The 27,504-nt window shown below is 46.0% G+C and overlaps 1 protein-coding gene across 1 annotated transcript in view; it reads left to right on the top strand.

Moving 5' to 3' along the window:
- Nucleotides 1-27,269, top strand: part of LOC122376169 — a gene marked incomplete at its 3' end in the record, with an annotated part of 45,358 nt that extends 18,089 nt beyond the window's left edge. Inside the window, exons 5-8 of the mRNA XM_043355896.1 lie at nt 10,665-10,831; nt 11,100-11,159; nt 22,404-22,459; nt 27,113-27,269. Of these exons, the coding sequence (XP_043211831.1) occupies nt 10,665-10,831; nt 11,100-11,159; nt 22,404-22,459; nt 27,113-27,269 (440 nt within the window). The remainder of the gene's footprint in view (nt 1-10,664; nt 10,832-11,099; nt 11,160-22,403; nt 22,460-27,112) is intronic.
- Nucleotides 27,270-27,504: the final 235 nt, after the last annotated feature.

The raw sequence follows: 27,504 nt of genomic DNA, 5'->3' as shown, positions 1-27,504 counted from the left end.
GTATGTGAAGTCATGTATGGTATATGGGGCCATTCCGACCCGTTTTAGTGGTAAAAACAGGGAGTTGATTTTTCCCCCATTGACTTATAATGGGGAGGTCGCGAAATTGACCTGACCTTAGGTCACCGACATCAAAATTCCGAGATATACAAATTGTAGCTACTAATGACCTAATAACATACTGCGACTTTCAAAGGCCTCCGACATCTACTGTAGCTCTGGCACGGTGACAAAGTTGCAAAAAAGTGACTTGAGGTTGGGTCATTCAAAGTGACCTGGTGACCTGACCTTGAAAGTTAGGAGGTTCAAACTTGCACACCATGTGTAAAATTGATGAGAGAATAATCATACCAAATTTCGCGGCGCTACGCGCCGCGGTTTTCCCGCTATTCGCGAAAAACCTCAGGGGGGCGGATATCCGCCCCCCCGTCGGTGCGCGGGTTAAAAGTTAAAAATAACGGAATGAATTGTAATAGGAAAACTTTTTGCATCGATCACTAAGTGCTTGTGTATTGGGGCTTTATGGCGCGAATTGTGTCTAAATTCGCTAAATTACACAAGCTTTGAACATGCCACCAAACAATGCGACTCTGTCAGAGGTGTAAGAATACTTGATAAGCACTGTTTTTATCCAAATGACAGCATTCGACATCTGTAAGCGTTGAAGCGTTAATATGACGGAAGATGTGATTGGATCACACGCCTGCTATATGGCTCAGTAAGCTTGATAGATGAAAGAGAATGTAATGGTCGAGACCGAAACGATGGAGATGGGCAAAGACGGTAGCCGAGGCTTCCAGCATTCACTAAAAACTCATTGCATCTGAAACTGTCTTTGCTCGTGAACTTTTCATATTAATGTGTGATGTTCTGAAATGTGTTTGTGTATTTTGGAAAGAGAAATTGGCTTAAATTCTTGGCGCTAGTTATCACGCTTCCAGTTAGAAAGTTCGGCCAGCCACTGAGTCCTGTTCCACCAAACGGCCACCTCACACCTGACACATCATTTTATTCTCCTCTACCGAGTTGGAAAGGTCCCATAGAGAGCTGATAAATGCTAACCGCCATGCGTGAAGCACACGACATCCATACCATCCGTTCTTCGACACGAACAAGACACGACACGACAAGAGACAGCTTCGAAGTCTCCTCTTGATGAGAAACAGTCGGCACATTCTAGCATAGCTGCCCTATGATCGGTCATGCTTGATGTACCCTCTAGCGTGGTTCGGTCCCGATCGTGGCCCCAAGCGATGTCTGATGTTAGCCTCTGCAGGCTCATGCCCTGTTTCAGCGCATGAACCTATCTGACGCTACCGGTATTTGCGCTCGGTTTCTATAGAAACGTAAGCAAAAAGTGTCTTTCTGCTTATGTTTCCATAGAAACAGAGCACCAATACCTGGTAGGGTCAGGCGGTGGCATGTCGTGAAGCAGCATCCAGATGGTAGCCTCTGGCGAGATTTGGTCCCACCCATGGTCTGGGGCGATGTCTGGCTATGGCAGGTCAGTCGATTGGCGATCGGAGCCGTGTGTCAAAGGCAGAGCTTGGGCCAGGTCATTGGGAGAGGGGAAATGGAAGATAGGGAGGAGAGAAAGGGGAAGGGAGGGAGATGGAAAAAGAAGGAGAGAGAGATAGAGAGAGAGAGAGAGAGATAGAGAGAGAGAGAGAGAGAGAGAGAGAGAGAGAGAGAGAGAGAGAGAGAGAGAGAGAGAGAAAAGAGAGGGAGAGAGAAGATTGACAGAGATGTTATAGGAAATGAGAATAACAAAGTAGTGTAGGTAAATATCACTGATAGAAAAGCAGAGGGAGAAGGTATGATGAAATAATAGCATCGATGACTAGAATTTTGGTAAGATGAGGTAAGAGAAGCGATGGATTTCATGCATTGTAGTCTGTAGCTTATTGCCACTTTTCTTGAATCATATGTACAGCCCACCGCTAAAGTAATGTAGGGTTTTACCAATCTCAACGATTTGCTTTGACTGGCGATTGTTTAATGCCGAGTGATCGAAAAGAAGATGTCAATAGCTAAAATTGCAGCTGCAAGAGTGACCATACATATAAGCTACATTCAAAGTTTCATTGTAGTCTGGCTAATCGTTCCTAAGCTTCAGAAGCAGAACATACCCATGACTGAAACCGCACATTACTTCTGCTGTGGACTGTACTTACTTTGGCTTGCGTTATGGCCTGCTGTTTGATCAATTCCATTGCTTTCTCAAATCGTCATCAAGGTAACTCAACTCACTCTAAGATCGCCTTCATATTCAACTGCGTCAATTACTCTGACCCGTTGCGCTCGACACGTTCTCAACTGGAACTGACTTCTGACTCGGCAGTCCGCTGGTTACCGTCTCGCCCGTCACCCGCACACCCCAGCCCGTCGTTCCTATACCTCGGCGGGGAGTCGCATTCAGACGACTGTTACAGCTACTCGCTGAAACCAGCGGCCTCATACAGACTAAACACGCACCTCATCGCCTGTCGTTCCCCGCTACCGGCTCTCAGCGGAAGGGGCATACGGCACGGGCATTGGTAACCTTTGATAGGGCTAAACGTGCCGGAAAGGGAAGGGCACTGCTATGCCAGTGAAGGCCAGGGAAATGTGCGATGAGGCTTGGAATATGTTTATGTTTGTGCTAGATTAATTTGCATTTTTGGTGCAATTTCATTTGGCATAATTATTCACTTGAAAATATAACGATAGGGACATCCCATACACCATGCAACATATGTATTTGAAATTGAGTTCATTGACTATCTTATATGTGGGATAGGTAGGGGTCGGGGTCTATGCAACAAACTGTACTTGTATTTGTAATAGCCGACTACAGGCCTTGCAGCCCATTTACAGTGGCAGTCACGAGCGTGAGCTCCGATTCTGTTAACCAGTCCATTGAAACATTCGAGCTAAACATATAGAGAAGTGCATGGAATCACCAATGCCCAAAAAACGTCAGTTAGTCAGCATTTCTTTTTAGAGACAGACGTGTTGGAAGAAGTGAAAGCTGGTAGTATATTTCTAGCCTCACATCTCGACTTTGCGCTTGCATTTACAGCATACATTTCAGATTTTTTTTAGTTAACGTTGAAAAACTGTTTTGATTTAAATAACTAAATTTTACCAAGATAGGAAGGTAGTTGGCCATCCAGTTTTAATTTTCCATCTTGCTACTAGCCTACGCTATTGTTGATCAATCGATCGATAGGCGTTATCACAAATGTATTCGCGGCCATTGGGGCGATGTAAGAAAAGAAGAAAACAACTGGCACCAAGAACTTTAACTTATCAGTTAGCATGGACCTTGTCCTTGATATGTAGAGAATTTACCATTAATTGTTAGAGAAAATTGTATTTAAAATGTTCCATTTATGCTTTTTTTCATCGTTTGCACAGTATGTTCTTTTACTAAGCTAGAAACACTAATTAGAAATAGTTCCCGCATCATCAAGAACAATAGGGAAGGCTTGAAGTTAATACAATAATCTAAACGGTTTTGTAATCCATGTGAAGACACTTCTAAAATTGCCTGTAGAAATATTAAAGGCAAAAGGTCAACTTTTTCACAAGACGGATGGCTATAAACCTATTCAACGTGTGACAACTCAGCCGGTATTTCGTCGCCTACAGCCCAGCTTTCCCTAGTGACCGATAGAGGCGCTGCTATCGATGTCCGCCCGTGCCGCCTAACGTGCCTTCATTTCAAAGCTAGGCTACCATTTCAACTGAAGTAGTCAATAGAGTGCCAGTAAACTCACGAACAGTGCATAATTGCTGTTCATTTAGCAAACTCATTTGCTTTCATAGGCAGCCTGTTCTATGTAGGGAATTCTTCCCTGCAACGATCGTACCTAACTGCTCGACTGCACAATTTATGATTCTGGATTTTATCGCCAATTCCTCCAGAGCAGCTAGTCGTAATGGTTTCCGAGCCGGAAAGAGATCCGAGCACCAGACGGGGACGAAGACTAGCAGCCAAGAAGTCTATCGATTACCGGGCGGCGCTCAACTACTGGAAATGTCATCGTGGTCCTGTTCGGGTCAAGGGTCATTTTATCGTCTGACGAGGCATATAGCAAGGGGAAGCACGTTATTTGCAGTCGGATTTCCTTGTAAATGTGACTTATGTTCTGACATTTTATTATTTGGACTCTAATGGCTATTGCTGCCACCGCGCTGGATCATATAGATTGGAACAGGTTAGAGCAACGCGGATTGGATTAGACATTCCTTGCAAAGCCCTAAAATAAATTTGAATTATTCTCTACAAAGTTCAGTACAAGGGTAGACTGATTAGGAGGGCGCATTGTAATATGTAAGTTTGTCCCCTACTGATAAGTACCTTGGTAATTTTCTATCCATAGTAAATATTCAAACAGGGGTTTCCATAGATCATGATCTGATTAACCCGCGCCCTGCTGGGGGGGGGGGGGGGGTGTTTGAACACCCCCGAGCGAGCGCCGCCGTGAAATATTCAATAATTTGTCCGGTTTTAAAAAGTACCTGCACCTAAATGTTACACCTAGGTGGCACCAGGACTAAGGTGCCTCAGTCGTTTTTTTAACCCGCGCCCTGCTGGGGGGGTGTTTGAACACCCAAGTCACCCCCCTTGTGGTTTTTCGCGAATATCTCAAAAACGGCGGCGCTCCGCGCCGCCGTTTTTGGTACACTTTATCATACATCAATTCTACACATGTTGTAAAAATTTCAGACCAAGGTCATTCAAGGTCAAGTCACCAGGTCACTTGAAGTGACCTCACCTCATAAAAAGTTTCAATGTCTGTCATAGCTACACCGAGTGACTGATCGCTTTGAAACTTTCAGCGATTGCTAAGAGCAATAGCATGTACAAAATGTATATCTCAGAATTTTGATATCGATGACCTAAGGTCAGGTCAATTTTGCGACCTCCCCTTTATAAGTCAATGGGAGAACATGGTGTGTCAAAAGTGGAAATAGCCGCCTGGCTTTAGTTCGCCAGCCTTGTCAATAGATAGCAGTACCACAATATGGGCAGCGGATCGTGCAATGGACGTCAAATTTTCTGTATCTGCTAAGAATTGAATGGCGGATCTTTTCATGCAAGAATCAAGTAAATCGGTCCACAACTTTTCTAGCAACAGGGATATGAAGTCAAACACCCTGCCAGAGCGGCGGCGCGGCGGCCGGCGGCGGCCGTTACGCGCCGCCTGGGAGACTGGCGGCGCTGAACGGTTCCGACTTGGCACTGCACTAAAACCTGTTAACTGCTTGGAATAGTTATTATAGCAAAATTTTCATTCAAGTGAGGAATAACCAAGGGCAGGAAGTACGTATGCTTGTGTGCGTACTGTGTAAGCCAAGAAACTGCATTAGCAGATACTCGCTAATATTAGATCCAGCCAAGTCCAAATGCATTCCAGGGGATGTGTTTCTGACGGGTCAACAATATTTATCGTTCGATGGCGGATACAGTTTTAACAATACAAAAAATATTTTTGCACAGCTTTATTCCTTGAATAATTCTCTTCAACGCCTCATTCCTAGTTAAGCGAATTAGCCCATCCTGGTTAAATAAATAAGGCGATTTCGCCACAAGGTCGCGGAAAACCGACCGAAAACGGCCGCGCTCAACGTTAATTTAGGCATGCAGACTCTTAAAAACTCGCATTGGGCGGCTAGGGTTTCCCAGGTATTGGCTCCAAAACACCGTATTCGGCTCCCGAATACGTCCAAGTGACCCGCCTCGTTCCTAGTTAAGCTCTAATTAGATCAAGTGATTCATAAGGAGCGAAAAAGCGACAAAAAGCATGAATTTCCCTATGGCGGCGGGCTGCCGGGTTTCCTGACGGCGCACCGGCTATTTCCACTTTTGACACACCATGAAATTGAAATGCGCCTCTTTTGGACGAAAGACATTATAAACACTCCCAAACACTGAATTACAAGTGGTTTAGACACACTGAACATGAAAATGGTGTCCGTGACCCCTGTTTATGCCCTGAGGTCATCTTAGGTCACGAATGGTATCTAACAGTTTTTCGCAAATAACTTTTGATAGAGGCATGCTAGAGCGATGAAAACGCCTTAGATGTGTTCAGCTCGACGATACGGATTGACTGATATGCAACATGACCCTTTCCGGTCAGGTCATGACCTTGACCTGAGGTCAAATTTTCAAGTTGACCTTTCAATGTCAAGTTATAGTTCATTCGATGCGTCTTGACGAGAGGAACACGATGCCGGTAAAAGTAAGCTCGCACAAGGCTTGAGTCAAAAGTTATTGCAGAAAAACTGTTTCCGAAAAAATCGGCTATTTTTGCAGTTTTTGCCCCCTGCAGGCAAAACCGTTGACGTTAGGTCAAATCTGAGAATATTACTCAGAAAGGGCGTTAATAGGGCTATCGAATGCGCTTTTCCGCGGCGCTGTAGCTCTATTGGTTCCCGAGTTATGCGTTGGCTTCTTGGAAATTGTCGACATTCGACCTGGAAATCGGCGAAATTTTGCCTTCAATGACCTCTGGTGACCTGACCTTTGACCTGACCAAAAAATTGACTGAAGTGATTTCCTCATTATTTTTGACGCTCTTTCGAACGCCGCCTTCCGCGTATCGCTACGTGGCCCAGGAGCCGAGTTAGAAGGGGGGGGGTGTTCAAACACCCCCCCCCCCAGCAGGGCGTGGAAATCCAGGACCCCCAGCCGGGCGCGGGTTAACCCGCGCCCAGCTGGGCGCGGGTTAACCCGCGCCCAGCTGGGGGTCCTGGATTTCCACGCCCTGCTGGGGGGGGGTGTTTGAACACCCCCCCTTCTAACTCGGCTCCTGGGCCACGTAGCGATACGCGGAAGGCGGCGTTCGAAAGAGCGTCAAAAATAATGAGGAAATCACTTCGGTCAATTTTTGGTCAGGTCAAAGGTCAGGTCACCAGAGGTCATTGAAGGCAAAATTTCGCCGATTTCCAGGTCGAATGTCGACAGTTTCCAAGAAGCCAACGCATAACTCGGGAACCAATAGAGCTACAGCGCCGCGGAAAAGCGCATTCGATAGCCCTATTAACGCCCTTTCTGAGTAATTTTCTCAGATTTGACCTAACGTCAACGGTTTTGCCTGCAGGGGGTAAAAACTGCAAAAATAGCCGATTTTTTCGGAAACAGTTTTTCTGCAATAACTTTTGACCCAAGCCTTGTACGAGCTTACTTTTACCGGCATCGTGTTCCTCTCGTCAAGACGCATCGAATGAACTATAACTTGACCTTGAAAGGTCAACTTGAAAATTTGACCTCAGGTCAAGGTCATGACCTGACCGGAAAGGGTCATGTTGCATATCAGTCGATCCGTATCGTCGAGCTGAACACATCTAAGGCGTTTTCATCGCTCTAGCATGCCTCTATCAAAAGTTATTTGCGAAAAACTGCTAGATTTCATTCGTGACCTAAGATGACCTCAGGGCATAAACAGGGGGTCACGGACACCATTTTCATGTTCAGTGTGTCTAAACAACTTGTACTTCGGTGTTTGGGAGTGTTTATAATGTCTTTCGTCCAAAAGAGGCGCATTTCAATTTTCTCCCATTGACTTATAATGGGGAGGTCGCAAAATTGACCTGACCTTAGGTCATCGATATCAAAATTCTGAGATATACATTTTGTACATGCTATTGCTCTTAGCAATCGCTGAAAGTTTCAAAGGGATCGGTCACTCGGTGTAGCTATGACAGACATTGAAACTTTTTATGAGGTGAGGTCACTTCAAGTGACCTGGTGACCTGACCTTGAATGACCTTGGTCTGAAATTTTCACAACATGTGTAGAATTGATGTATGATAAGGTGTACCAAAAACGGCGGCGCTCCGCGCCGCCGTTTTGGAGATATTCGCGAAAAACCACAAGGGGGGGTGTTCAAACACCCCCCAGCAGGGCGCGGGTTAAAAACACGGAACAATTAGAGATCGACGCGTTTCGATTATGCAATCGTCATCAGCATGATATCAATACAAAGAAAACGTGATATCATGCTGATGACGACTGAATGCTCGAAACGCGTCCATGCTCTATTTGTTCCGTGTTTTACTATATGTCTTTATCAATATACATACAACAATCAGTGCTGCTTGCACTCACTGTAAAGACAGACACGTGTGTGGAATTGGGTGGTGGGTGTCCGTTTCTTTGCGGTTTTCAGAATCGAACAGGCCCGGCTGTTGCTGCTGAAAATAACTAGGCGAATTCGAAACGAGATTGCTTTTACGGCAGCTGGCAGGCGAAGTAAACATCAAGTCCCACCACGAGCCGTTCGGAGGAAAGATTTCACAAACTTTCGTCTGGCGTTGAAGTGCATTGTTGAATGACTTTCCAACGTTCTTTGGCATGCCATTCATAAGGATATTTAGGTTCCATTGCTCGCCGCATCTCAGTTTCCTGTTATTTGCATCCTAGCTTGCGGCTCCAAAGATATCAGAGAAACCATTTGGCATTCCGAACTTTACATGCATTACCCGTCGCGTTTATGTATATTTGATCGATATGTAAAAACATGTTCGTGAGGAAAAACAGGGCATGCACACTACCCAACGTGAGAGGCTCTGGCCTTCCATGATGTTGCGGACTGACGAATATTCGCAGAGAAATCAGTCTACTAACTACTGCCATGAAAAGAACCTGATGCAAAATAAATTTCAAAGATGTTTCTGGAATATATGTGTTTTTTTTTCGCTTTCCTCTTGGAGCGATTTGACAGCATAATTCATACACTGATTTAGATCAATTTTAAAGTTACAAATATCATATCTCCATTAGATTTCCCGCAAGGTAATATCGGTCCTAATAACAAAGAACACATGTAACTTTTGATGCTCCTTCTCTAGGTTCCTGCCTACTTGTTACATTCAAGCTGCACTTAACTTGTTTCTGAAACCAAATATTATCGGTTACTTTTGAATGTCTTGCATGTGATCCCATGATTCCTTCTCTTCTCTGCCTACACTAGTTTGTCATATTCTGTTCGCCATCCGCTCCGTCTCCTCTCTGGCCACTTTTGCCTGTCGTCTACATTCTCCCTGGACATCCCTGCTGTGTCATTTCTCGTCTCTCCCCTGTCGCAGTATCTGCTGAGTGAGCGGGCGGCACTGGCCGCGCCCCATTGACCAGACCGGACCACTGTCGTGGCGCAGGAGTCACGCTGCCAAGCCGGCGTGGCCCGAGATAGAATGACGCCCCTGGGATGGGGTGACATGGTCCGCTGTGGGGGGGGGGGGGGGTTACGGAGCGTTAAACACGGGGGGGGATGATATGGCAGCGGTGGTCACTCGCAGGTCGAACCTCCCCCGGGATTACGGCTGTGATAGCGGATGCAGCAGCCCGCGATAGCGATGGCTGGGGTTATTGATTGGGTGGGCATGAAGGGCTGATTGATTGAACAGTTGGCGGAGCTCGGATGAACAGAGCATGTTGGGTGAAAATGTGCTTGAAAATTTTCGGACTGAAAATGTAAGATCCTTTTTTTAGTGGTATTTCGCCAACTTTGTACCTTTCGTTTACAGCGACTTTTGTAAGATATTTATCACCTATTTCTCATACGCAATTTTAGTTGAATACTACATGGATTTACGACTAGAAGAAAAATGTCTTATTTGACCTTCGGGGATTTTCAGAATACAGAACACGCTGTTTTTTTTTTAGATTATTTCTTTCTTCAGTGAGAGATAAGACGTTAACACGTTATCAACGTTGCCATTAGGGTTGTGCAATTCGTCGAGCCCATGGACATATCCGCTGGCCAGCCATGTCATAGGCATGTCTGGTTGGCATATAGTTGTGATGGCATATGGCATATGGTTGGCATATATAGGCATATGGTTGTGATGCAGAATGGTTCTGAATTTGTACAGCTATAGCAGCATAAACTAATAAACAAGTAAGGCAAATTGTATGCCTTCTGCTCCAGCTATTTACTTTCGGGAGTTGTATAGGTACTCGTACATTTATTGCACCCAGTGATTTTGAATATCCTTATTTCACCCTTCGTCCTTTGTCCGAGTTTCTTTCCCACTCTAAACGCTTTGCAGAAGTTTTACATTTCAAAATGAGCATTCTGCACGTCCTTCAACTATGTGATGAATGCGAATATAATCGGGGCTTCCAGGGCTCAAGCCTTGTTAATTCTTCTCTGAGTATCTAGTTCTAAAAGACCGTCTCTCAATGCGAGCTGCATCGTTTGCTTGATTTCAGCGCTGTGAAGCTTTGCATGCAAACTTCAAGTGGGATTCTGGTTCTGATGATACGAGCGTGGCTCGTTTGTTTACTGGGAATGGTAATGGTACTTCTTTTACGACTGGCTTAGAAACATCTATCAAATTTTAATAAGCACCAATGCTTTGTTATTAAAATTGCAAACAGAAAAAAAAACAGCGACATTAGGTAGATTGGGCTATGCAATAACTGTGCTGTATTTATGCTTCTGAGAGTAATTTGATTACAGAGAAACTGATATTCAGTTACAACAGTCTCATTGCTAAACTTTCGACTGCAAATAGCCGTGGAAACAGACACTCCTTTTTCCACGCTCCTGAGCTTCGAACTTCCACAGAAACACTGTCCTTGAGAAATGTCTGATGTCTTTAGTTGCTAGCTGTATGCCACTAAAAAGTTCCCATGCGTCATCTCACACTGGGTCGTCCATTTTCAGTTTTTGGTCGGAGACCGCCGAGGCCCGTTCTGTCCACCCGGAAGGCTGTCTCAGGAGACGTTTGACCGACTGAGGATCTGGGCGGGCGAGGCGGCAGGGATGCTGGAGACCGCCTATGATAGAGATGAAAACTCACTGCCACCACAGCTGGTCTACAGGGACGACAGGTTAGTGATGCAAATTGGTGTTGGCAATGTAGACGCATGGTAGCCTTGTGCTTTCGACGTATAAACGTAACCATCTGGAAGAAAATGCGGGCGATTTTCACAGTTACACGAGTATGTGTCTTATAAAAAAATCCTGAAGAATGATTATGTTTTGACAGCTTCCAATTCCTCTTCCAAACACGCTAATTGGCTTGGGTGCCTAATAAGGAAACTCAATTAGCGAATCCAATTAACTGTTCCCATAACGATGTGTTTTTTCTGATTCCAGGGAGAGCGGCAGCGATCAGGGAACCACTGAGCTAGTCAACCTGCTTCGGAAAGCCGAAAGGTAGGTCACAGCGCAACGGAAATTTGGACGCAACAGAGTTTGATTATGAAAGCGTGTTGAGAGTGGGTAGTGTTGAGGGTAGTTCCAACGCCTGTGAGCTAGCGATAGCTTTGTTAAGAATATTGCCAAGGATTATGTAGTTTAAATACTGTTGTTGACAACTTCAGTTAAGCCCAAAGTTTAATTAGAAGGACCATGATTACCACGATAGATACACGACTGAAAATATCAAATACAACGATCAGACGTATGCGTTCTCTACTGCGCGCAGAGAGATCTGCACTAGTCTCAAAAGTCAAAACTTGGCCAGGCAATTTGTCATATCATTGTTATCGAGCTTCTAACTGCTTGATATTCTACTAATATTACCCCATCGATTTGAGACAAAACCAGTAATATCATTCTTACCTTGCGTAGATTACTTATGCAGAGCACACTCCTAAAACATACACCGCACCAGACGGTGTAGATCATTTGAAGGAATCCCGCCCATCCTTCCACGGCCACGGTACATGCATAAATGCATGACATCAGGCGCCCCGCCCCGGCGGTCCCACGGTGGAGTGCCGGGACTGCGAGCAGATTGGAGCCGCCGTTTCGCACCGTGCCGCTGTCGATTTGATGAACGGCCCGCCCAGCTACCTCATCAGTCATTGTCGGAGATGCGGGGAGGGGAGGGAGTAATTTCACTCCGGTGTGTTATCGCGCTTGTGAGGCTGGGTGGTGGTGGTGGCGGTGGTGGTGGGTTTGGTGATGGCGGCGGTGGTGTGTTAGCGCAGTGGTGGTGGTGGTGACATTGGTGATTTCAGTGCCATTGTTGGCTTTATGTGGGAAGTAGAATGTGGAAGCGTGAAGGAACGGTGGAGTGTGATCAATATGACGTTGTTGTGGTAGATTTGAGATCGGGTGATTGCATAGAAGATCAGGGTGAGGGTGATTGCTTTTTAGATTGCAGACAATTTTCAGAATAGGGGCGGTAGTTATCATTGCCCCCGCACGATCAGTTCCTGGTTGTGTGTTCTCTTTCATTGTAATAATTAATATTCCGGAATTGGCTTCTGAAATTCGGAATTCGCTATTCTAATTTGGACGAAGCACTACACAACTCTCTGTGGCATGCTCCAAGGCTAGTACTATACACCTATCCTCACAATGGATCGAGATGCTACTAGGGGACCGGAAAATGACTGACGTCCATCGCCAATCACAATTAAAAAAGTCACTCCCCTTTCAATCTGGGCAAACAACCATGGCCTCAAGCGATGCGGGGCATACTACAAACGGCACGCATAAGCCGGTACGGGAATCTCAACAGAATGTCGTGCGGTGCAGTCTACATTGCAGGCGCAAACCACTGCTGCCATCTTGGGGCAGGTATGTAAGCAATCGTCCACAGCTCGCGCGATTATATGTAGAAGAGACCGATAAACGCGAACAGTTTTTTGGCGCATTTGGTGTTTTTATTCATCTTTTTCTCTGGTAGAACACAATACAATGCAATGTATTGTGTACAATTCTTCTAACTATTTCCTGATACGCAACGCTTTAGACAAATGACATTGCGATCTTTTTTTCTCAGATAATTTCGTTTTTGTCTGCTGGATGTGCGATTGTCTTGATTATTCGTAATTTCTCATTAATTCAGTGTGGGGAAACAAATGACTATATTTGCCTCTCCCCACGTCTGTGAGGCAGGGATCCCCTCTTGTCTAACAGTCAGTAGATAAACTATTGCAATCTGTTCCGATCGCTTGTTAGGCCCACATTCTCTTGGCAGATGCTTGCTGACCATTGGCGAAAGACGTCGGATATGATTGTGAAATATAGTGAGTTCGGCAGTATGTTCTTTTTGCACATTCCATAGCTCTAATAAATTGCATCTAATTACATTGCATCGGGTTTTAAAATGACCTGCAATAGCAGGATGAATTCATTTTAAATCCCGTCATCTATAAAAATACACGTGCCTTCGTCATTTTATCAAAAGAAATACGCGTACCTTCGTCATCTCTGACCTTTGATTACAAGTGATTCTGGCATGTACTTACAGTACAACGACTCGGAACTCATTTTGTGTATCTCAAATCACAGAAGTTTCGTTCCAAATAATCGTTCGTGTTTGAGCATTGCAATGGATTTCCGGTAGCGGGCACAATCCGGACTCTGACTATGTGCTATTTGTGATATTTTGGGCTGCAGCCGTCAATCTGATCGAGCCGGGGAAATGCTCTATGCTTTGTATGTGTGACGGCTGGAGTTACCGAATTAATCCAGGGGTGAAAAATTGTATCGTTTTGTCGTTGTCGACGACAACCGAGAAGACGATCCTATGGCGACCACGCGCAGCGCCTGAATAGACTTAGACCTTCCGCTTAGTGCGGTTAGTAGCGCGCAATCCATTCGCGTCTGCCCACCCAACCCAATCGCCTCTGCCTACGCAAACCATTCTCTGCCCCTACCCCATCAAATCGACTTGCAGTTCTCGAGTCCGTTACCTCCCTACGCGGCGGCATCCCAGTGGAAAATTTCCTGGTAGTTACAGACATATTCCAACTCCCCGGAGCTATTTAGTATATACTGCGTCGTTCGACCATCGTTCGGACGGCCGACCGGCGACCCTCATAAAGGCGACCAATGACATACCAAGTGGTCGCCGTGGTTGTCCACTGGCAACACGTGTCTGGCAAATCTAGTACCTTCCAGGACTCGGCCGGCCCCTGCCCGCACCCTTCAGCGCCGCCCCTGGCCGGCGGTCAGTTAGCGCCCCCTCCAATCCGCCGGGGCTCCTTTTGTGACGTCATACCCACCCCCGGCGGCGCCTGGGGGTAGGTCCGATGGGACCGCACCAGTGCCGGTAATATTTTGATGTGGGGAGGGCACGCCATGTCATGCCCACGAGGATATGGTGTCTCGGGACTTCCAAGGTCGAGGAATAAAGATCGCCGGACATTTGAGCCTGACAGCTGAGCGCGCTGCGCTATCAAGGAGAGGAATAAGAATGTATTCGCACGCAGGGTCCGTGGCTTCTGCACGACTGAAGTGCATGTACTAACTTGAGCACGTTTTGTTCAAAGGTGAGTGGAAGTCGACCAGTGGCACCGTCGAAGAGTCGCGGAAAGGGTCAAAATGCTATCGAATCTTTTCCGCGGCGCCGTAGCTCTATAATTGGTTCCCGGGTTGCGTGCCGCTGTTTCGAAAAAAAAAATCATTCAATGGTATCTGGTGACCTCTGACCTTTTACTTGACCTAAAAAATGAATGACATATTTTCGTCCTTATTTTGGACGTTCTTTCGAATGCCGTTTACTGCTTGTCACTACTTGACCTAGGATCAGACTTAAGAGCGAGTTGTTGACCCCCCCCCCCCCCCCCCCCCCCAGCAAGCTGTGGAAATCAAGGACCCTCAGCGGGGCGCGGATTAGACATCTTGAGTTGACAACCAAATAATCCCGTTTTCTTTCGGACGACAACCACCGAAGCACTTTTTTCAGCCCTGAATTAATCCCAGGCATTTGAATTCTAAGAAGTTGAGCCACGACTTTTATATATCTGACTGAACTTCAATGATATTTCCAGTATTTGTCATCTTGCAAAAATTCGAAATGCACAATTTTACATTTCACAATCATGCACTTTATTCTTAATCCATACTTCATGTTAACTTAATTTAAAATCCTCAACCCTGTTCCACCCCTTTTTATTATTAACCCGCGCCCGGCTGGGGGTCCTGGATTTCCACGCCCTGCTGGGGGGGGGGTGTTTGAACACCCCCCCTTCTAACTCGGCTCCTGGGCCACGTAGCGATACGCGGAAGGCGGCGTTCGAAAGAGCGTCAAAAATAATGACGAAATCACTTCGGTCAATTTTTTGGTCAGGTCAAAGGTCAGGTCACCAGAGGTCATTGAAGGCAAAATTTCGCCGATTTCCAGGTCGAATGTCGAAAATTTCCAAGAAGCGAACGCATAACTCGGGAACCAATAGAGCTACAGCGCCGCGGAAAAGCGCATTCGATAGCCCTATTAACGCCCTTTCTGAGTAATTATCTCAGATTTGACCTAACGTCAACGGTTTTGCCTGCAGGGGGCAAAAACTGCAAAAATAGCCGATTTTTTCCGATCAGTTTTTCTGCAATAACTTTTGACCCAAGCCTTGTACGAGCTTACTTTTACCGGCATCGTGTTCCTCTCGTCCAGACGCATCGAATGAACTATAACTTGACCTTGAAAGGTCAACTTGAAAATTTGACCTCAGGTCAAGGTCATGACCTGACCGGAAAGGGTCATGTTGCATATCAGTCGATCCGTATAGTCGAGCTGAACACATCTAAGGTGTTTTCATCGCTCTAGCATGCCTCTATCAAAAGTTATTTGCGAAAAACTGTTAGATACCATTCGTGACCTAAGATGACTTCAGGGCATAAACAGGGGTCACGGACACCATTTTCATGTTCAGTGTGTCTAAACCACTTGTGATTCAGTGTTTGGGAGTGTTTATAATGTCTTTCGTCCAAAAGAGACGCATTTCAATTTTCTCCCATTGACTTATAATGGGGAGGTCGCAAAATTGACCTGACCTTAGGTCATCGATATCAAAATTCTGAGATATACATTTTGTACATGCTATTGCTCTTAGCAATCGCTGAAAGTTTCAAAGCGATCGGTCACTCGGTGTAGCTATGACAGACATTGAAACTTTGTATGAGGTGAGGTCACTTCAAGTGACCTGGTGACCTGACCTTGAATGACCTTGGTCTGAAATTTTGACAACATGTGTAGAATTGATGCATGATAAGGTATACCAAAAACGGCGGCGCTCCGCGCCGCCGTTTTTGAGATATTCGCGAAAAACCACAAGGGGGGTGTTCAAACACCCCCCCCCAGCAGGGCGCGGGTTAATTAATGTAAAACAGAAAATCATTTATTTCAAATCACACAATCAGGGAGCATATCGCCGGCATATTCCCTGGCGACGACTGCACGTCACAGTCAGTCAGTCCAGCCTCCCCTATTGAGTTGGTCGCTCCTGCACCTTATGAGCCATGGATGTCATCTGAGTGAGACCAAACCGTCTCCCCAGCTGCTGCCAACGTAGTCAGTTGCCTGGAACGGACCGCACCCGGCGACAAGACTGTGAATATCACACCCCATTGGTCTCCGATGAAGTCGTGCTCGTGTCTATTTGCCAAAGGGATCGCGAACCGCCGGTTTAATGAACTGAGAGGATGGTGGTTTAGGGGCGATAGTTGAAGCGGCTTCTTGCATTGTGTGGATGCTTGATACTAACGTCTATAAGGTAGGGCGTTGTTGCTGCTATGCGACAAAAAAAAAATGAAATCAATGTAAGTTTTTCACTTTTCCCCATTAGATGGTTCATGGACAATTGACATGGATGTTTAGGTGGTGCTTGAAATATAACTGTCGACCGTTTCTCGATACTATTGCCCGGTTTCCATGGGCACCTGTGATCCGGATCAGTAAAAGTGGATTAGTTAATCCATTATAGTAAGTACATGTATGGAAATTAGAATAAGGGATTAACTGATTATATAAGCCTAATCCGCTCTGAATTATACCCTGTAACGAAGAGTTCGAGGAATATTATGTATACGATTTAAATTTCTGATCCGGATCACGAGTGCCCATGGAAACGCGGTCTATCTCTGACTGAACTTCTATGCTCGGTGTTTTAGCTGTTGCCTTTCAAACAACCATCCGGCTTCACGGCCAAAAATAGCGCAAAAACCTGGCCGCTCTTAGCTATGATAGCAATGGAATGTTGTCAGAAGGTCACGTGATGTTTCGGCGGCAGGTTCATGATACAGTTATAAGAGTCTGAGTCACGTGTTTTGCTTTTCCACAATGATGCGGCCAACACTTGTGCCGCTCGTCTTTGACGAAGGGTGTACGAGGGAAATGAATGGCCTTTTGTTGTTCCATCACACAACCTTTCAACACAAGAACACAAGGAGAAAAAAGTTAATATCGAGGTGGGAAAATGGATAAAAGTAAGACGAAGACGCACAGTTTCAACTGAGACATTCGTACAAACCATTGCGGGTAATTGTTAGCTCTTGAAAACGACATTACCACCTAAATCCTGGCTGTCAATGGTGGCGGCGGTTTGACACTTTTTCTAGTCTGATCACATCGTAAGAAAATAAGCGCGCCATAGGAAAATTAAAACGACATTGGATGATTTCGGTGTCAACATCCTCAAGTTCCACCCTACTACGATCATCGAGGCTGTGGCTCAGACTTGATGTAATTGACGGAGTGCTATTTTCAGAAAATTGAATGCATAAAGCATTTGACAAATGGTTGTGTCACCTAGTCACGGCCTACCATCCTTCTCCAGAAGACACCTTCCAACCACCGTCCCATCCAAAATGCACGATCTGGGGCCGGACCGAGCCACCTGCGCTGTCTCGGATGAGAATCGCTAATGGTCTCCAGTTTTCTGTGCCAAAGGTCGCGGCAATGTCGAACCGTCGGCCATCCCCAGAGTCATCCTAGCTCCGACTGAGACCTTTGCCGAGTCGATAACTTATGGATGGACTCCGGTCTCGGCCGAGAGACGGCTGCCGATACCCCGTGAATGTTACATGGGAGCGAGTTCAAAAGTGCTGTGCTGGTCGGCTGGCCGAATGTTATAAAACCGAGCCGCCGGTTGACTGAATAATAAATCGAGAACGATGGCTTCTGAGCTCTGACGAAATGGGGGGAATATTGGAGCATCTGTATTTAGATTCCTGGCCAGGAAATAAAACTCCTCTATCTCCCACAAACATTGATTTGGGACATGTACATATTGCTCCGTCCCATCGTTGCGCTCCTGTCACGGCCATGCCACCCCAGTCTGTCACTGTCAGCACGGTGACAGCCTGTCACGGCCATGTCACCCCGTCAGTCACTGTCAGCACGATGACGGCCTGTCACCCCCGGAAGTGGCGGGCCGCCGCCCACCCTCTCCCGGCGACTCGCCTGATGTCGGCCAGCACCGTCCCGAGTCTGACCGACTGTCACCGCGCGACGGCGGCGGCCGAGCCTCGGGGCAATGCCATTTCCGTGTGGCTCTTCGTCGGCAGAAAATGCCGAGAGAGAACAGGAAAAGCTCTGGTCGGCTCTGTAACCAAGCGTCTCTCTCTCTCTCTCTCTCTCTCTCTCTCTCTCTCTCTCTCTCTCTCTCTCTCTCTCTCTCTCTCTCTCTCTCTCTCTCTCTCTCTCTCTCTCTCCCTCTCTCTCTACTCTCCCTCTCTCGCTCTCTCTCTCTCTCTCTCTCTCTCTCTCTCTCTCTCTCTCTCTCTCCCTCCCTTCTATCTTTCTCTCTCTGTGTCCCTCTCTCTCCGTCCCTCCCTCCCTCTCTTTCCGACCTGACTACTCGTTCTTTCCCAGTTGCTTTCCCTCTCCCTTTTCTCTAACCCTCTAATCCTCCTATCTCCTTACATCACTCTTCTCCCTCTCTCTCCCTCTCTCTCCCCTCTCTGTCCACTCTCTCTGCTCTGCCTGACATCCCCTCCCGTCGACTGATTCCACAGTCGTCGCGGTCGGCCCGTACATTAGGGCCGCCATTAGCCGCCGCTCGGCTGTCCGGCCAGACCTGTTTGCTGGTCCAAGAATGGAACCGTCGGCCGCATACGAATGAAGCGATCTGTATGCAGTGCAGGGCGATTGTGTTGTGTGACCATGGTCAGAGCCTGCTGGACAGCTAGCTGGACAGGGGAGGCAGGATTGGCAGGGTGTTCGAGATGTGGGGACAAAGATGTAGGCGTGGGGGCTATCTAGCTGGATTTTAGGTGGACATCGGGCAGATATTTTAGCTGGGTCTTTACTCTTTGGCGTAGGGATTCCAGTGCAACGGATGTTATGTTGAAAATATGTCGATATTAGCCGTTTTCACGACGGCCATCTGGTACACATTTGGTGCACATCTGGTGCAGATCAGGTGCAGATTTGGTGAAATCAGGTTCGGTGTGTCTCTTAGTAGCTATCAGCTAGTGTTGCACTAATTGCTTATATGCCTGCTTTGTCATATTTTCAGAGAGTATCATCGATTAAAACACTGAAATAAATTCATAAAATAAAGAGATTTGCTGTAAAAGAGAGTAGGTGCAGATTTGGTCAAATTAGGTGCACTCGCCGGATAGCCCTTCGTGAAAACGCCTATTGTGTGACAAGTTGAAACTGCTGAGACGGTATTGGTGGATTATTAACGGAACAGCTGACTCGACTATTAAATTTAGTGCAGAGTTGTTGATAACAGATTGGTGTAGATTTAGCAAAGTTGACACAAACACGATTTAAGGCGGAGTTTTTCGGTGATTAGTTCCACACCTTCCGCAGTTTGGATCATAGATACTCGTTCCTACGTGCGAAAGGGAAAATAGCAATACAAATACAGTGAATCAAGCGTCTGAATTTGCCATTCAAATTAGCATGAAATTGTCAATATTTAATTCTTATTTTGATGAAAATATGACTATAATTTATATCACACGATCTTTCCCAGTTGACTTGTCCTGTAAGCTCGGTCACAATATACTGCCTTTGATCTTGTATGTAGTACCATTCAGCTGGAAAACTTAGCGTAGATCAAGCGAATCAATGCCAATAATGTATCAGAGTAGGAGTGAAACGAGGTGAATTTCCACAACACAAGAATTTCCACAATCAATTCTCGGTATTCTAGATGCGTGATTAGCGGATGTCATGCTCTCATTCTTTTTCAGCATTTAGAGAACATTCCATAGCAAAAAACAGGTTGCATAGTAATTCGTGGGCTATGATAGTTTAACGCTCCAGTCCATTCTACCGTGAAAAAGCGGGACAGATGAGAGCCTGCAGGTGCGGTTAAACTGCACACATTATGCAAAAGAGACAGACGCATTCGGTGGCATAGCGGAGGGCTTCATTTGGTATGCGAACCATAATGACCACTTAAATGACGTTGACGTGAAATATATTTCACGCAGGTAAGTAGTAAACAAATGTTACTATAAAAATATTGCAAACGTTTTTTGTGAAGAAAAAAGCTTGTGATGGCAAATAGGTGAGATTTTAGCATTATTAAAAATCTTATGAAACATTTTTATTTAAACGGTCATTACACCGGACTTTATCTAATAATTGTTGTCAAAGCATTATTTGCAGTATCTGACAACACGTACGAGTGCAGACGTTTCAATTGCTCAAAGTGGTCCGCTTCTGGTATTGACAATCGATCTAACGTCTGTGCAGAGCTAAATTAGAGAGTGCCCTTGGATGTGTGTCAAACACAAAGATACTGATGAGACGTAATCGAACGTTCAATACGGTGAGGGAAAACAAGCATTCTAGTGGAATGTTGTATGGTATTGGTTCATTTCACATTAGAGAAAAGCAAACTTCCCGAACGCAATATACGCTGTGTCACCTGCTACGGAAACATGCCCTATTGTAATGTATAGGTACACTGCAGTCTACGGGGCCTGGGCTGAGGACATACAAACTAACATTGAAAAAAGAAGAATCGGTCCCAAACAAGGTATGATTCATCTCATAAGGCTGGGCTACATGGACTTACTAGCACTCCATACTATTACGATCATAAATGTGTTTTGAAATAATGAAAAGGAGCACTTAACCGATGCAGTTAAAACTTTTATATTCAGTTTGTAGTTGCAATTGTGTGCTCACCAATGAAACAAGTATGTTATGGCCATTTCGTTTGCGAAGTGGCCTTATATATTATGAAATTAAAAATAAATATGAAATAAAAAAGCAAACTTATGCTGTTGACGTAGAAAGTATTCACGTAACACGTCACCTTATCATTATTTATTGCTAAGAGAACATCAATATTGTTGGAATGAAATCAAAGATCCATATGAGGCCAGAGCAGCGCTTCGGAAATTAGCTCGTGCGCTGGCTAGGAATTATCGACATAATCGACCGCTAGCTATATCCGGTTATATCCAGATTGTGGCCAGCGCTGGAACGGACAGTCGATGCGGGAGGGGATTCTTCCGTTACCTAACAGGCGTTCTATGCCGCGGAAAGGAACGCGGGAGATGTTATGTATTTTGCGTATAGGGAAGAGGAGAGCCAAGGGGTGACGACTGGGCTGGCTGCACTCTGCAGTGACCTGGGTAACAGGCCCATCTCCAATCCTCCTAGTTTTTGCAGAAGGGAACTGCGGTAGGGACATGCCTTGCATCTGTCAGGAATGCCTTGCAGCTGCCGGGATAGCTTCAAGGCATGCCGGTAATAGCAAAGGTCTGAATGATGCATTGGGGGCACCGCGGCATGTGCTATCGGCGATCTGCAGCTGAAGAATTTATACAGGTAACTCGAGCTCGTGTAGGCTTGTGTACTTACCTGCCACCTAAGGATATATTATGCAGCCTTTGAGCTGAATACCGGATAGTTTGTAGGTCGTCTTGAACCAGAGTGCGCTGTGTGAAGAAATTAAATTCCATCACAGACGGCGCCTTGTAGGAATGCCGGGCAGTGTCACCCCAAGGGCTTCGAAAACAGTTTACTTCCTAAAATTACTGAGACCTGCTGAATTTAGATTAGTCTTTGTTTGAAACTTGTCTGGCCTCAAGGCCAATGAAATGCTTATGACGAAAATTATGCAATTAGTAATTCTGAAGCGCATAGACGGCTACCAACGAAAGTCAAGGAATGATACCTTACATCCAGCGCTGTGCATCAGAGCAACGCAGAGCTTCATGAGCCTTTTCCTAGTTAGTTACATTAACCCCATGGCTCCCCCCCCCCTGCAGCGGAGGGGGGTCGTCAGTGACAGGAAACAGGCTGTACGTGCCTCAGGCCAGCCGGACGGACGAACGTTTACCCTGCAGGCAAACAGTTTTGTTCTGGCGCGCTCATCGGGCCCCTGTGGTGATGAAATGTGAAATGGCAGGTCGCGTGGGGAGGCGGGCGCCGCCATGGTGGATCGCATCGTTTCGGTGTGGCAGATGAGCAAAGTTATGGCTATTTTATGGCATTAGCTGGGTTCCCGGCGCCGTTGGTGTTATACCTATGTTGACTCACCTACTTTTAGTGGTAGGCGTTGCCACGCCTTTGCTAAAATAGGACTTGCTCATGGCCCCGTTTATTGTCCAATGGTTGACAAGAGTTATCCTGTGTTATTCTGTAAAAAATGCACTATATTTGAACAGTACAATCATGTTTTCCAAAAGCTGATCGTAATATCTAGCGATATATAGGTAAAGTGCTGACGCATGTGTTTCTGTATGTTCCAGGGAAGGCGTTTTCTCGTACCAGTCGGTGTTGGAGAGTCTGGTGGAGTCGGCTTTAGGTGAGTCCATAAGTCGCTGAACGGTAGCCTTGTTGTCTATTTTGCTAGATAATGCTGCAGATTTCAGTGCGTAAATAAAGCTGGAATGTGGGACTTAACATTTCAAGTTCATTTGTCGTCTTGGTAGAATGTCACTGAAACATAGCAAGAATTGCCGTTTCTTATTTAATGACCGAATTTTAGCGTGCAAGGAGCTTTTATTCAAGTTTTATCATTAAAATTTGCAAAAGGCAGGATTAATTGAAATAGTCTGAGGTTGTGTTCCAAATTTAACCACTTTTTACGGGATGCATTTCAAAACTGAACAAAATGGTCAGCAATGATGAAAATATATTATATCTTCCCGTGCCGCATAATGTTTCGCCGCAAGACCAAACCTCCTAGGCCGAAAGTTTCCGCTATTTTGGTACATAGATTACCTCTCGCCCGTGCTCCTCTGCCGCTGTGAGCTGTCTGCGGCGCAGATACAGGCCTGCAGTAACAGCTGCACTGAGCGCCCAGGTTACAGTGCTATTGAGTTTTATGTCGGCTTGTAATGGCCCCACGGGGACCCACTTTGGCTCAGCCCGGACGTAAACTCGTCTGCTCAACCTGATGTCTGTCCCGCACGCAGGACTCTACTAGCAGGGCTTTTCTTGGATGTCAGATAGAAATAATGTAGTGAATGCTAGCTAAAAGCTGATACGCGCAAGAGGAAGATTGTTAATCGGTGTTTTGCTTTTTTCATTCCTTTTGCAGACATGTTGGTAGGCTTAACTACTATGGGCCATACCCAGCTATTCAATAACTAATTTTGGGCTTATCTGATTGGCGCTTAATTTTTGCATAATTTAACGGCTAACATTTCGGTAGAAATTGACTTTGTATATCATTCCTGATGGAATTCATTTAAATAGCAATGACGATGAATATTTATTTGCTAGCTTTCGTATTTTGTCTTTTGTACATAACACTTGCTTTTTCTCCCTCTATGCTCCCGCATATATTTTTTTTTTCATTTTCTTCTTTGCCGGTAAACAGTACGTAAAGGGCTGTATGGAGGACATGCTCGCACGAGTGTGTGTATGTCAGTTATATTTATCTTGGTAGCGTGTTGTAAAGAGTTTAATAAAAGACTTCCTAGGTATCTGCTTCGCTGGATTTGCGAGACTGGTAGAGAATGCGGCCTCATATGAAACTTGTTAACCTTTCTTTAATCAGCGCCACTCTAATTCCACTATCTTATTCCACCTGAACATTCGCCTCGTTCGTAGCGTGTAACTTATTTCAGAGGCGCCGCGTCTAACTTCCCCGTCATTTAGTTTGTCCAAAGTCAGCGTTCCCTTCTCACCAAGTAAATCAAGTCAACAGAGTGAGCTTATTTCGCAGCGGTGCACGCCAAACTCTGGCTTTCGTCGTCGCCGGTCGCTCGGCTAACAAAGTCACCAATCGGGTACCTTTCCACGGGAAAACAAACTAATTGAGGGCCGAGGAGAGCCACGTCAGCAGAAAGTGCGCAGCCTGGGGCGATTGATCCGCAGCTCTAAAGGTGGCGCACGGGCCAGTGGTTTATTAGAAATGTCAACAGGGCTGGATGGGTGTGTAGGTGCCGTGTTGTTTGCAAGGTAAATTTGATTTGCTGATTTCGAGTTTGGAGATCGGTTATTGGGAGGAATTGTCAAGCTTTGATATCTGTGGCGTTGCCTGAAAACTGACTCAGTCAAACTGACTGACAATCAAATTAATCAATCCAATAATCATGTGAAAACCCATAAATTTCTTTCAACACCAGTTTTGAACCAATCGTTCAACAAAAGCTATTGTACCGTTTTCGCCTTATTTGGGACGGAGAGTGGATCACATCCATGATCCAGCTCACTTTCACACAAAAGAAAAGTGTCACAAAGTATTGTTTAAGCGCGGTACATTCGATATGGTTATGTCATTTCTTTGGCTTGTTGCCGTGCAGACTCAACACACGGCACAATGTGCCTTGCGTCGCCGGTCGCCTAGCAGCGCATTCCCGTACACTGGATGGGTATACTGTCCCGCGAGACATCGGCGCAATGCGGCGCAGCCTACCTGCTATCCGACAACGTATCACAGAACAGCGATGGATCCTTGTGAGTTTCTGGCTTTTAGTTGAGTGGTATTTACCGCATGGTGGGCTGAACAAATGTTTCCTTTCACGGCGTTTTCATTTGTCATCGGAAACTTGGAAAGAACATGACTCATTGATATGTTGTGCACTTATTCAAACTTTATTACTACCAATTCACTTTGAAATTTTGTAGCACTTGCGCTCTACCATTTTATTCAACAGACTTGATTGTATTAGGTCGCCCGGTTTCAATTAACCCGCGCCCTGCTGGGGGGGGGGGGGTGTTTGAACACCCCCCTTGTGGTTTTTCGCGAATATCTCAAAAACGGCGGCGCGGAGCGCCGCCGTTTTTGGTACACCTTATCATACATCAATTCTACACATGTTGTGAAAATTTCAGACCAAGGTCATTCAAGGTCAGGTCACCAGGTCACTTGAAGTGACCTCACCTCATAAAAAGTTTCAATGCCTGTCATAGCTACACCGAGTGACCGATCGCTTTGAAACTTTCAGCGACTGCTAAGAGCAATAGCATGTACAAAATGTATATCTCAGAATTTTGATATCGATGACCTAAGGTCAGGTCAATTTTGCGACCTCCCCATTATAAGTCAATGGGAGAAAATTGAAATGCGCCTCCTTTGAACGAAAGACATTATAAACACTCCCAAACACTGAATTACAAGTGGTTTAGACACACTGAACATGAAAATGGTGTCCGTGACCCCTGTTTATGCCCTGAGGTCATCTTAGGTCACGAATGGTATCTAACAGTTTTTCGCAAATAACTTTTGATAGAGGCATGCTAGAGCGATGAAAACGCCTTAGATGTGTTCAGCTCGACGATACGGATCGACTGATATGCAACATGACCCTTTCCGGTCAGGTCATGACCTTGACCTGAGGTCAAATTTTCAAGTTGACCTTTCAAGGTCAAGTTATAGTTCATTCGATGCGTCTTGACAAGAGGAACACGATGCCGGTAAAAGTAAGCTCGTACAAGGCTTGGGTCAAAAGTTATTGCAGAAAAACTGTTTCCGAAAAAATCGGCTATTTTTGCAGTTTTTGCCCCCTGCAGGCAAAACCGTTGACGTTAGATCAAATCTGAGAATTACTCAGAAAGGGCGTTAATAGGGCTATCGAATGCGCTTTTCCGCGGAGCTGTAGCTCTATTGGTTCCCGAGTTATGCGTTGGGTTCTTGGAAATTGTCGACATTCGACCTGGAAATCGGCGAAATTTTGCCTTCAATGACCTCTGGTGACCTGACCTTTGACCTGACCAAAAAATTGACCGAAGTGATTTCGTCATTATTTTTGACGCTCTTTCGAACGCCGCCTTCCGCGTATCGCTACGTGGCCCAGGAGCCGAGTTAGAAGGGGGGGGTGTTCAAACACCCCCCCCCAGCAGGGCGTGGAAATCCAGGACCCCCAGCCGGGCGCGGGTTAAAGCTCCAAATAAAATAATCCCTTGTCTCGATCTACCCTGGCAGTTATCGACCGGAAAAGATCAACTTCTCCAGTAACGCTAAACGAACAACCCATGTTCTATCTAACCAACACCTATACCTACCCGAGCCCCCAGCCCGGTATCAATTGCGGGCTTCATTAACCGCCGCTCGTTCTCTGGCTCGCTGTCACTTTCTGTGTAATATCACCGAGCCGTAGGTGGCGTAGTCCGCACCTCCCGCATCGATTTTAGCTCCTGCCGGCCGCCGAGCGAGCACTGAGGCTCAGGGCAGACGCGCACTAAACCGCAGCTAAAAGGTGTCGCGCCGGTCGGCTGATTAATGACGTCACTGGGTGTTTAATTACGGCCGCGCGGATCGGTGCCGCAGTGGGGGGCAGGTATTGGGATGCTCTTTGAATTCGGCACGGACAGAATAGAAGAAGACGTGATAAAAATTATGAAGTTCATTGATTTGTTCTAATAATGTTGAATGATACGATATTTGTGATACTTCTAGCTTTGGCAAATTAGACCTCACATACATTTTTCTTAATCAGGGTATCGATGAAATCCTACAAATGCATACGCGAATGAGCTCAAGCAATCGTACGGTATCTTCTAAAAGCCCCTGTTAATCATGGAAGACGCTGGTGTACTCCGTGGGCTCGTGCGGGCGCAGTCGAGTACGTTGAGAAGCCTGGTCGTGCTTCTGTGGCGCTCTCTCCGGCTGGCAGAGCAGATATGTCTCCGGCTGGTCGTTCTCCGGACTATATTGATGCAGGGTCTCTCTGTGGATGATTTAGAGAGCCATACATCAGATGTGACGCTGGCGTTCGGGGGACGACGCGGAACGGTATAAATACTACGGTAGTATGGAAGATCACGGGGTCTAACGCGAACTTTCTTTGGTAAACAGGAGGCATTAGTGGTAGATTGAGGGTGTTAGCAATAATACTGGTTGAAAAAAGACGCCATTCACTATTGCATACATGGATTCAGCAGAAAGTTCGTGAGGAAAATACACATCAGTATGCGATTTTTTGCCACATGGAAGTGTGATGCATCAGTGTAGATAGATACCATATTGTGGCGTTCTTATAAAGCGTCAATGGCATTTTTCCTGCAGATCAGAGCAGCGCCGCATGGAGCCGGTGTCTGCTCGCCATACCCCCGGACGACTCGGCGGCGCAGTCAGCTGACTGCGCTGATAACGTCATTGGGATGAGACAGTGGCGGCGCAGTCTGCTGGAGCGACTCGGCAAGGACAACGTCGTGCCTATAAGGTGGGAATAATGCCACTTTTGGAAGGATGTTGAAGAAAGGGATGTGAGCATGGCGATGATTTATAACTAATTAACTAGTAAAATAGTGTCCCTTAAATGGGAACAACATTGAAGTCTCTCGGTCATGCAATCGCAGGAAGTACAAAATGTGAGTAAGGACCCCCAGACCTTATCGTATTGAGTGCGGCACAAAGCGTTCGACCCTTCTCGGCCAGTTACCCCGCACTCAACTCCA

Source organism: Amphibalanus amphitrite, unplaced genomic scaffold (assembly GCF_019059575.1).
Source record: "Amphibalanus amphitrite isolate SeventyFive unplaced genomic scaffold, NRLGWU_Aamphi_draft 002039F_arrow, whole genome shotgun sequence".
Classification (NCBI taxonomy): Eukaryota; Metazoa; Arthropoda; class Thecostraca; order Balanomorpha; family Balanidae; genus Amphibalanus; species Amphibalanus amphitrite.
Note: the sequence above shows the minus strand (reverse complement) of the source record. Positions and strands in the feature narration are given on the sequence as shown.